The 12,774-nt window shown below is 31.9% G+C and overlaps 1 protein-coding gene across 1 annotated transcript; it reads right to left on the bottom strand.

Moving 5' to 3' along the window:
* Positions 1-3,505: 3,505 nt before the first annotated feature.
* LOC134238117 (uncharacterized) lies at positions 3,506-7,003 on the bottom strand. The gene is made up of 5 exons (XM_062720243.1): positions 6,689-7,003; positions 6,282-6,575; positions 4,766-5,630; positions 4,487-4,603; positions 3,506-3,667 (listed from the first exon to the last, which is right to left on the bottom strand). Exons 1-4 carry the CDS (start codon positions 6,962-6,964, stop codon positions 4,524-4,526), a joined length of 1,515 nt encoding a protein of 504 aa, XP_062576227.1. The 5' UTR covers positions 6,965-7,003; the 3' UTR covers positions 3,506-3,667; positions 4,487-4,523.
* Positions 7,004-12,774: the final 5,771 nt, after the last annotated feature.

Here is a 12,774-nt window from a genome sequence, read left to right as displayed (position 1 = left end):
TGAAGCCATTGAGGAATAAAGACAAGAAAGCTTGAACTTACTGATTGTGTATTTTCAAATTATGTATTATTCATTTAGATTGACAGGTTTATTGGAACTTTTTCTTGTGTCCATTATTAAAATGTATAAAAGTTAATAATTTCATATATAGTTCTTTGAACAGTTTAAGTGTTATGTCCGCTGCGGTTATAGGCATGTAATCTCCTTTTTTCTGATAGTTTTGTTTTAATATAGTAATAATTTGAAATCTTCAGTGCCAAAAAATACAAAGACATTGCAAACTGTTACTGTATTTGATGTTTTCATAGTTGAACTCACATTAATGGATCAGAACTTGTTTTATGTTTAAAATGATGATTTGTATGTACAGCTATAATTTGAACAGTTTGACATTTTTCAATCTTTAAAATGAAACAACAAAAGAAAGTCATCTCATATTTTACAAAGTTTTAGAAGATAATTATATATTTTTTTTCAATAGAAATAAAATAGTATCTTTATGCGAATTTATGTCATTTGTTTTGTACAGCTTTGCAAGTTTCCTGTTGGGAACATGTTTGAATTAATTCTTTGTCAGTGGTGCACATTCAAAGATCAAGTTAATGTGCAAAGAAATAATAAACCAAATGAAACTGCTTAATTGTGATTGATATCATAATATCCTGCTCATATAATTTCTTTATTTTTAATTTTGCTGTACGTCGTTATCTTTTGAACGAAGAGTACCTAATACTGTTTTAAATTATATTATTTTACCTCAAAAGGGTGATTTTTTGCTTTGTAACATTGTATTTTTAACTAAAGTGCAAAAAGGTCAAAATAAATGCTTAAGAAAGTAATATTGCCTCATTTATTTTTAATCATCCTTTAAAAACTACATTTTAAGGATCTTCTATCAATCATGATCTATGATTTAAACATTACTGAAAAAAATTAATTGATTTGAGGAGAAAAATAGACTGCAAATTATGCACAGAATTGACTGCAATTATGATATTCAGATATACAAAGATATTGAGAGTCATTTGTTCTTTAAAACATTCTTTTTGTGCAATATTATTTTTAAAGTAAACAAACAATGTAATTTAAACAGTTAAATATCATTTTTTTTCCTCTAACATATATTGAAACATTAAACTTGTTATTAAAATGTTCTTAATTGTTGGTAAAAATGACGTCACAGTGATCAAATCAGTAAAATGCAATAAAATAAACCCCATCTTCAGAGGGTCATTTCAACTTAACTATAAAAGATAGATGGAAATTGTTAATATATTTATGAAGTGTACATCCTGAAGTCATATTTATATAATTATTTTCAATTTTCAAAGAAAGGCCGATTTTTCTTACTAACATACTTGGCTCTTTCCAGAAAAGTACTCGATCCCGGAGTGCCACAGTCGCGATAGAGAAAAAAAAAGCGCAAGGAGTCCGACATGGAAGTGAAAATAAAGGCCATCTAAAGACACCCCCCCCCCCCCCGAGTTTTGGTACCGATATCACAAATTGACAATATTTCTTTCACATTTTTAAGAATTGAGACCTTATAAAAGAAATCATGAAAAATGTAAAGTTTTTGGGTTCAGCTTAGTTCACTTTACTGATTAATGTTACAAAAGTAATAAAAATGTTGTTAAAATTGTTTTCCCTTTTTTCAAAAGGAGGTGGGGCTTACTAAGACTTGAGAAGATGTTATTGTGCAGTTTTGAAATTTTTCATGATACAACATCTATTTGATCTATGGACATTATTTATTATCTAGTGAAGATAAAAAAATGCATAAAAATGAAACCTTTCTGTAAATTTATTTACATATTTTGCATCCCAAACAAAAAATATGACATCATATTAACTAACCAAAACTCTCCCACTCTCTCCTGTAATTATTTCAACTATTCTTAATTACTTTATCAAAAAAAAAAAGTAATTGTAATTTAACATAAAGATGAAAAGCATCTGTAAATGTCATTTCTAAAGCTTTCTCAATAATCAATTGAAATCATTTTACAAAATAAACCTTCATTAATAAAAATAATATGCTCTCATTTTACTTATTAACAAACAAAACAAACAAAAACATAATATTCCCCAAATTAGGTCCCTAAACAGACAATGATTTAGTGCCATACATTTATGCATATCATAAAATTATATTGTTAAAATTTCATTGTAACAACTTAATATGTATATGTATACGAAAAGGAAAAAGAAACGCATATTAACACAATAGCGAAATATATTTAACTATATGGCCGAAAATTATGAAAATTGGTCAAATGTGTATTTGGTCAAAATTACTCAACCATGAAATGTATGGCGTCACGTAGGGAAAAAGATAAAAAGCCAAAAACACGTGCATGTTGATGATGACAGTTTTATGATCACATTATGTGGTGCTAGTTGATGCACTGGAGTTATAGACATAGTTTTCCGCATTTGAAATCAGTATAAATTTTGTGTAATCATGGTATGGCTGACGGAAGTTACAATGGTTTCAGTAATTGAACTGCATAAGTGAATAAAAAGGCAACAAGAAAATGTATCCAGTGTTTATAGAGACTTTCTCACAAACATTCACGTGTACCAAACCAGCTGAATTCTGTAAATTCCACCCTAAAATGAAAATTCGTGGCACTCATTTGGCGGGGGAATTTGTCGGCTTTGGAATAATACAGCTTCTATCAACCTTTAAGACTATTGTCGGAAGAGTTGAATAATAATCAAATGAGAAAGATAAATGCTCTGGTGAACTCAATGCACAGGAAAATCAAGGCTGCTACGAATGTGCAAGGGAGATTATGAGAATTTTGATTTTGATTTGGGGGGTATCGACATCATACATATATCACATGGCTTCGAGGGTGACATACCAGAATATTTGCCCCGAGGTGACAGGAGAGCCCTGGAGTGTTATGTCACCCGATGCTGAAGGCAGAGGGTGACATAACACTCAAGGGCTTTCCTGTCACCGAAAGCCATGTGGTATATGTTATATGACATTTTTAAAATAAAAAAATAAATCATTTAAAATCGTTGAAATTTTCCAAAATTTCGAAATTTGCTTTCTTGACGTTAAGAATAACGTTACGTTGTTAACATTTGCTTAGCAACCGACGTTATAACATCTCGAACCCGAGCAAAAATGCGTAACGTAAAAACACGCGAGCGTGATCGAAATAGTGACATAACTTTTCCGGCGAGGGTTGACATAACTGTTTCCGGCCGGACATAACTGTTTCCGGTGTGACTCGGCATTTTTCAGGGTTTATAGCGAAACTTATTACATTTGTGATATAATAGAAAATGTATTCAAAAATGTTATACACTGTATATCGATTTCAATAACTCAGGAATTATCAGTCAAAGTCACACAAGATTTTGGTAACTTGTAGATTAAAGATGAATTAAATTGTTTGATAAAAATACTGGAAAACATTTTCGAAATAATAGTTTTAATTTAGTTTAAAAGTAAAATATGCGTTTCTTTTTCCTTTCAGGATAGTATGCCAAATAAATATCTATCAATCTGGCTATCAAATCAGATCAGTGTTTTCTTTTTAGAAATGACGATATCGACGTTCGGGTTACATCTTGACTCTTTAATCTAGGGGATGAAAACCAGGAGTAAACAACGATCCGTAGCTAAGGTGTCATCCAATTTCTGAAGCTAAGTGCAAAAATGTGATTTATACTACATCTAACGAAATACATTACTAAATACCGTCTTGTTTATTATTCTTAAAAAAATTCAATTTTTAAAATCAAAGTTTATAAATCAACGTGTCATTTAACCTTGCTTGGATCAGTGAATATGAGTTATTTGACAATTGAAATGTGAAGAAAAAAATCGTGTTATATTATATGTCTTTGAAAACAGTACAATATCAAATAAAAAAGATGATGCTTTAAGAAGTCGCCTGGCTTTAATTTTCTCTCCAATTACCTTTTCATTAATACCTGATATATTATCTTCATCTAAAGAAATTTAAAAAAAAATGATGAGGAATGATTGTGACCTTTAATTATGTATGAAACACATATAAGCATTTTTTACTTTACACATTAAAGAAGGAAATAGAGATAGCAAACTTTAATCATTTTCAAAGTAAATAAAAAATACAAAATAGGAGCAGAGCAAACACGGACCTCCGAAACATCACAGGTGGGATCAAATGCCATGGAGGAGTGAGCATCCCCTGCCGACCGGCCACACCCGCTGTGTGCTCGTTGTCATGATCATGAAATCACGGAAAAATCCGTCGTCAATTCAGTGTATAAATAATGGACTAACAATTGGTATGAAAAACGTCAGTCAGCATTTGACTAAATGATAAATTGTATTTGCTGAAAAGGTCATTGTATGGACCATAGAACGTACGAAATGATGACTTTAAACGAGACTGCTGATATTCTTGTCCTATCAACTGGCATTATGGAAAATTGGGTTTGATAAGATACACTCAAAAATGTTTTTAAACAGTCCTACCTGCATGTATCATTATGTCTGTTGAAGCCGCATTAATTCAGATTTGACTTCTGGTGTAAAGAATCGTTGTACGATTATCACGTTCTTGTGAGCCTCCAAGCATCCATTCATTAAAAACTAAATTGATAAAGATCAACATATTTACTCATATTACTTAAAGAAAACAAAGACCTTAAGTCGTGAAATAAATTTTCATCTATCTACTTCATTTAATTTGGAATTTTGACATACTCAAATGTCTAATATTTGCAAACTGTGTAATTTTCCAAATTCACTTACTCTCATTTTGATCATCTAATGGAATTTTACTTTTCACACCTTTGAGCATACTAATGATCACCATCAATTCGGCAAAAGTCTGATCGCAAATGTCCTTTATGTTTTTGGCAGCCCTCCACACAATATAATCTTTTTTATCTAATATTTTTTTATATAATGTCTCTGAAATTTGGACCCGCCATTGAGAGGAATTGATTTTAGGTTCTCTAAAAATGGTAAACAGATAACCTCCGAAAGTGAAAATGGTCAAAAGGATCCAAATTATAGGCGCCAATTGTCTTATAAAAAATTGAGTTGCTATTCCAAGAAAGCCTAGAGTATCACGCCTGACTCGGTTTGTAAAAATTTCCTGTAAGTAAATTTCTTTTATCTCCCTCGTAAGTTCAATATCCAGCATTTCCTTCAGATACCCCAAAGCATCATCCCTCAAATCTTCTCTTACGTATTCAGATACCCCTGAGAGGTTTTCAGTTTGTTGAACTCTTTCCCGAACATGGGAAGAAAACCTCCTTTCATAAATGGATCCAAAATTAATTTTAATATTTCGACTTCTTCTTAAAATTTCCTCTCTAGTGAAAACTTCATTTGCAGTATTTTCCACTATAACGGCTATATCATATTCTGTTCTGATTACCTTTACCAACAAGTTAGTTAAGGTATCGATTGTATATTTTGCACTGAAGAAAAGAAATTCCTTAGGAGAGTCGAGCTCGTGATAGATTCTGGTATATCTATCTTCAAATATATCTCTGTATTCCCTGTAGACGGACAGTTTTGAATTTTCGATGCTTTCAGAATTACTCGACACAAGAAAAGCTTTCGGCAAATGGCATATGCTCGTAAACTGATCTAAAGGTGTTTCAGGCTAAAAAAGAAGAAAAAAATGTATTCATAAAATCTTTTTGAGACTTTCGTTATCTTTGTCTATAAGATGTGTGTGGTTTTGACACCATGCCTTCACTTTGACACTGACACTATAAAATTTATAAAATTCTTCCTATAAAACTTGCGAACATCTACCCATTTAAATCTGTCCAAATCTTATTAAAAGTAAGAAAATCAAATTTCAGGATTCCATTAAATTAGTTCACGCGCGTAACAATATTTAGCTGCAGTCGAATTCCGTGACTGCTAAGTTAAGATAAGATTAAGCAATAATACGTACAATTAGAACTCGATATAGGATTGTTTTTCAACAAGACAATTAAATTTCAATTTTGTTCATATTCATATGTACTCATACATTGATAACTGTTCCTTATATAAATATTTTATTCATACATTAAAAGGTAAGTATTCAATATCATCTTAACTATTTAAATGAACATTTCAAGTCTTTAAAAAAATTGGCAAGCTTTCATGAAATAAAGTGATAATCAGTTTTCTATTTATTGCATTGCCATGGCAATCTTTTTGTGATGCATGCATGTGTTTATAATTATTTAATGCAGCTTGAATAAGGTAGCTATGTCATCAGACTAAACGAATTGCAGCAAAGCAAAACAATCAACTTTACCTGCAGTACCAGCAGCGTGTTGCCGCTGGGTCTCACTTCTACTTTGTTTATGCAAACGAAAACGAAGCCTTCGCCTGTATTACTATAACAAAGATCACTGGCTTCTGCTAGGACAACTTTGCTCTGCAAAAATTGTATTTTTCTTAGAAATTCGTCAACGTGCAAATATTTCAGGATTCTGCAAGCAAAGGCATCACCGGGAGCGTCTTTTAAAGTGTTTTCTAGGACTAGTAAGACGTCTGCAAAATGTTGGATTTCTTCATTTGAAAAGCATAAAATCTTTGGAAATTGCCCCTGGAAATAAAGCGGTACACAAATGTAAGATTTTACAATAGAAAATGAATTATAAAGTATTGAAACAATGAAATGAAAACAATCTTCTTAAACAAAATTTCTTCTAAGCTTACTAAAAGTGTTTGACGGTTATGGCCGAGTTCTTGCCGAAAAATCCAGTAGTTATGACCCTGGTGATTGGATAATATGCACTTTGGACAACTACGAATATTGCACGTATAGCAAAACATGTCACAGGGTTTTCCCATATGAATCGCACAATTAGCTTGGAGAAGAGCAGATTGTCTTGTCTGAAATTGAACAATTCTGTGATGTCTGCACTCATCATGTAGGATGTGTGTATCGATACAGTCCGTGCACAGTCTCACGAGGCATGTATCACAGTACATCTCTGCTATGGAAGTCTCACATAAGATACAGCGCACCACCTCTTGAACACCAGTGCGGAAATCCATGCTTAAATTTGCCCTAAATAAACATGATTTGATTTTTTTTTCAATTTTTTAACATTTGATTCTTTGATATTATCATGATTATTATTTGGCAACAGGAGGACAATTGCATTTCACATTTTCTGACATTGTTACATAATTTGGTTTTTTCCTTTTTATCTAAAAAAAAACTCCAAAAAGATTTCGTAGACAAATGAAACTTCAATTAAATGAAACTCGTAGTCTGCAACATTTTACGATCATGCAGTACAGATAATATGCGCAATGGAAATATCGACAGTGTTTGTAATAAAAAGTATTCAAAATCGGGATAGCGATTGTTTTTAGCACTATATCGGATAAGTATTATTATCGTTAATAACTACATATAATGGACGATTATATTTTATATAAAGACTTGTCACGTGATGCGACAGTCACGTGATATTAGCACATTTAGTTGAAGTATTGAAGAAACCTATAAATTCACTAGTGCAAGGGCAAAACGAAGTTAAAATTCCAATTTTAGATTTTTAAATATTGTCAATAAGCATTGTACTTTTTGAAAAGTGCTGCGATCCTATCTAAATTCTGCAATATCATCGTTAAAATTATATTTGATTGACAGAATTCTGAGGGTTTTTTTCCAGGTCAACGGTAGGAAATATTGATATGATTAGGTTATTTTCAAGATTCCATCAGATACTATTACCTTAATACTTCTAGGGTTGAATTGTGAAAACGTACTATGATCTATAAAGTGTATAACCTTGCACTAGATCGATTTATTAAGATCCACACATTACCTTCCGATGAACTGTCATAAAAATATACGTTATAATAAATTAAATATTCAGTCTCGCTGAGAAAATATTACTTGATCTATCTTTCACTGCATACAAACTACGTCACGTTTTACAAAATGACGCAACATTGACAAGTGGGTTGTGATTTGTAACTTGTTAATAACTGGTTATGTGGGTTTTAACTAAAGACAAAACGGCATGTTGTAGTGAGTGTTGATATAGTATGATAGTTTCCAATAGGTCAAATTAGCAAATCACCTCATTTTGTGGTACTTTTAAGAATTGTTGTATGACGTTTTTTTGTATGATGTTATAGTTAAGTTTTCCCGTACAAATTAGGCTCCGTTCACTTTTTCTGTGCTGTGCAGTCATATTTAAAATTACTTGGCTAGAAGTCTAATTCTACAGAGACATACATTAGTTCTCATTTTAAACATGCATTGCTTAATTGATTGTATGCTGTTTTACGTCCCATTCTAGAATATTTTATTCATGTAGAGATTTCAACTATATGCATTAAATACGAGGGTCATTCAAAAAATTCGTAGACTTTTGTCCTAACTTTTTTATTTAACGTCATATTATATCCAAATTTTGTACAAATATTTTAACAACAGATTCAAATAATTTCAGTAAAAAAATTGGAATGTATTTTCATATTTATTAAAATTACCAAGGATTTAGAAGTGCAAAATTGACGGAAAATTGACGGTCATGGAGCACCGTCAAAATTGAGTCAAATTCTAATTTTCACTTTGTAGTATTTACAGCTATACCTCTAATAAGTGGATCTGAAACAAAATAAAAATTTACATGTTTAAATAAAGTATTGCTGTATTCATTAAAATGAAATCAGGTTATGTAATATCTCGTTCCGTTTAAAAGATATCAGCTTCTAAATACATGTGAACTTGGTTAAGAAAAGCAAAAAACCATGACGTTGGAGGACGTCACGGAGCAGCAAGTAGCAATTACATTAAACTTTAAATTCGGGAAGCTTTCTCTACAAGCTTAAAAAATCCCTATAAACCAGGATATGTATTAAAAAATCTGTGTATTTTATTAAATTGAAAATACAATTTTTGAGTGGTAGCAAGTTTGAATCGGACGATGGATTGTCTGCAAAGAAACAGGTTAAAGTTAAAAATATCGTCAAAAGAGTAACGAACGTCATCGAACGCGATGTGTGCTTCAATGTTGCAGGAATAATAATGTTGCATGGTAAATCAAAGAATATTAAAACAATAACATTCTAATTCAAGCTATATTTGTACAATTGTTAGCAAACTAGGTGTTAAGTGTTGTGGATATGTATTTTGAATGGAGAGGATGCTACAAACCGTGTTTGAAATAACAAAATTGTGTATACTTTTGACAAACTTTCTCAGCGTTGTATTTGACGTTACAATATTGGTAAACCGTGCTCCGTGGTAACAAAAAATGTTGATTTAAATTTTGGCTAAAATGAGTTTTATTTAATCATCACACTTCGACAAAATAAATGTTTATGTTTACGAAAACGTGTTGATCTGTAATCTTTTAATAATCATATGACGATGAGAAGCATTGTCTACGTATTTTTTGATTGACCCTTGTATAATTATGTAATCTTTTAGAAGCAGGTGTATAAGAATAGCCTGTTAATCATAATTACAGTGTTTTTCCATTTTCAATTTTCCTATGTATCCTGTCATGTTCAAACGATTAATGCCTCCATATTGATTGCGTGCATATTAGCATATTGCAAGAATGGTCAATTTTAAGTGAAACTGATAAATCACCTGACAAAGACAAACATACAGGGCTTTCAACATTCTCGTACAAAATTAGAATCTCTATTGTCAATGCAAAGTCCTTGTTTGCACATATCTTATAATTGGGTCATATTTTGAAAGGCATACTTCTTTTTCAATTGTTTATGTTAATAATGACTACACATTACTCGCTCACTCTTCCATGGTACGTGATCCAATCTTTGATGTTTCTAATTTTGTATTGTTTTATTGATTTTGAGATTGAATACAGTTCGTGATCTCCATATCCTTCCCCTTACCTAGGAAAAGCAGAGCTAATAGCGATAATGAATGATGAAACGTGTACATTGTGTTGATAATGCCTCCGTTTCACCAGATCTCACCTCCCCTGTTTTCAGGGATCATAATGTTATTTTGATCCTTTTCAGGAGTTGTAAATGCATTGTATATAGAATATACACGAAAACATTGATGTAACCATCAATTAGCGCCCGGGAAATATATAAAGAAAATAATGGAAATGAGTCTTAATCATCAAACTGCTTCGATATGTGTGACAAGTCGTGCATCTAGTTGATGGAGGCGATAGTCGCGAATATTTTGTAAACTTATAGTCGGAAAAATATCAAACAAAAACGATACCATTTTCAACTTCAGTTCCTTGAATAAATGTTGGATGCATGAAATAATTTAGACACATGCATTACCTATGTTCAAATATGTATTCAATTTTCAATTTCAGAATATTAAGCTCGAACTGTGCAGAGTACGTACATGTACGTTTTTATGCGAGAAGTAAAATTCGATCTTCTAACAAAAGGGACCTGTCGTTTTTTCGATAGTTAATGATAAGCAATTTTATATATTGAATACGAAAAACATATAAATTATCAAAGATTTACTTTATGGAGGTAATGGAAGGGTTATCCCGAAAAATCGTGGACAAAGCGTTTTCCTTGAAAAATAATGGACGCAATAAGCTAAAATTTTCAGTGAATGCTTATTTCTCTTAAGTGCATTACATTTTTTGAGATAAAATATAGACAAAAATTAAGATTTTATAATGCTTGAATGTGCAAAGGGTAAGAATCTACGGCGCAAGGCTAAAAAACGAAGGTTTTATAAGAGAATACAGGAGTATTGATTTGAAATAAAAGTTTCCATTATTTAATTTGTAGTCTTATTAAAAAATGTCAAGGCATTTTGTAAATTTTTAGAACTTTCCCGAGCATTTGAAATGGGAAAGTGGTAAACACAACACACGAAAAATGGTGACGTTTGGTGACGCTACGTCGCACCGGAGATCAGTTCAATTTGATTTAGATGGTGTAATAACGCCGTATTAAACTTGAAATGAAGACAGAAGGGAAAAAATCACCAAACAAATTGCCACATCTTTAGTTAAGAAATGATTTGGAAGTTTTCTGAGTAAAGTCTTTCTTGTTCGAGTCCCTAGGTACTACAGGACCTACACACAACGTACATTGTAATAGCTAAAGACACTGTCACTGTTGACGTCAATATAAGATTGTATATTACATGTATTAGTTGGATGATATTTGAATATTGTCCTTTTCTTAACCAATAAATACTCAGAAGATCGTAAGTTTGTGCCAGATTGGTTCCGCGATTGTTTATGGAGACTAAAGTATGTACATTAATGAAATTCCGAAATTTAAGTGGGACAAGTCCAACTTTACTTTTGGTGCAAAGATAAAAACTGAGGTACTTGATGCTGTTTTAGAATCTTTGATGTCATCATCCGTGTGCCGTAGGGCGATACAATATATTACATATAATTTCATAATTCGTTTATTTATAAATATATCTATTTGAAATTTCCTATATTTATACAGAAAATATGTACCAACATGGGTCCCAACACACTGGGGTCTGAGAACTACTTTAAAACTGGGACATAACAAAATAAGTAAAAATTTCAGAACGCATTGATTATTATTATTAATGTGAGACAACTTGTCCACGATTTTACAGGACAACCCTCGTATATTATGTATCTCGTAATTTATGAAAGGAAAGAACATTCCCATTTACAATCTTTTCAATGTTTATAAAACCTTTTATTCCGTGCTGCAATAAGATCTATCACTGTTCTTTATCTACATTGTATCTTTAGTTTACTATTGTGTGTAAACCTGAAATTCATGGATTACAAATTATTCTCTTTTTCAATAATAACAAATAATTTGTTAACTGAAATAAGAATAAATAATCAAATATGCAACTTTAAAACTGGTCTGGTTGTATAATCTTTTATAGTCAGAATTATTTAACAAATTAATTATTTATACATGGAATGTTTACATGAGTGTGTTTATCCTTCCGAGAAGGCAGACCTAAGTTGATCAGGTCCAACTTGGTCAGTTGGAACCCTATCATCTTCTTAGTTTCAATGGGAGAATGGACTTTTCAGAAACTAGTCGAATATTTGCTAAAAAGTCAAGAAGAACCCTAACTACACACGTAAGAGGTAAACATACAGTTATTATAATATTCTACTGTTAAAACATTAGTTACAGTGCAGTCAGGTGGTGATTGTGCCGGTGACAGGATGTGGCGTCATTGAGATCAAGTCCATCGTTAGGTTTGGTTGGAAACTGTTTGAGACCCTATCCAATGACAGGTAAAGCATCCTAATCTTGAAGATTTCAAATCAAACTGCACAGCAACCTGTGCAATGAATACGTAGACCACATATAAATTTCATCAACCGTACCATGATGGTAAGAAATTCATAGATATCGGAAACGATGTGAATATCTCAAGTGAATCTATTGGTACTACGAGATGTGTTGAAAAGAAGTCTCATGTAACCTCAACGTAACGTTTAAGGGTATAAAGCGGATTTGACAGGTAAAAAGGGGATGTTCACTTCTCCATAGCATATGATTCCACCTCAGGATTGGGTTGCTCAAAACTCTGGTAAAATTTGTCCAGTGGATAAGTTAGCCGTTGGTTAAATTCAATATCTACTGGGTAACTAACCACTGGTCAAATCTTTGTTGCTCAAAATAAAATTAGCCTCTGGTTAGCTAACCACTGGTCAAGTGATTTAACCAGTGGTTGGTATCCCACAAGGCATTACATTTGTCCGTCTGTCACCACAAAAAAAACATGGCTTCCAACAGTGTCAACAAAGAAAGAAGTGAGAATTTTTCAGCTGATGAAACTTTATTTTTGGTGGAAC

The sequence above is a fragment of the Saccostrea cucullata genome, unplaced genomic scaffold, assembly GCF_032062105.1.
Source record: "Saccostrea cucullata isolate Sc308-1 unplaced genomic scaffold, CSIRO_AGI_Scuc_v1 ctg591, whole genome shotgun sequence".
Taxonomy (NCBI): domain Eukaryota; kingdom Metazoa; phylum Mollusca; class Bivalvia; order Ostreida; family Ostreidae; genus Saccostrea; species Saccostrea cuccullata.
This window is presented reverse-complemented; position numbering and strand designations above follow the sequence as displayed.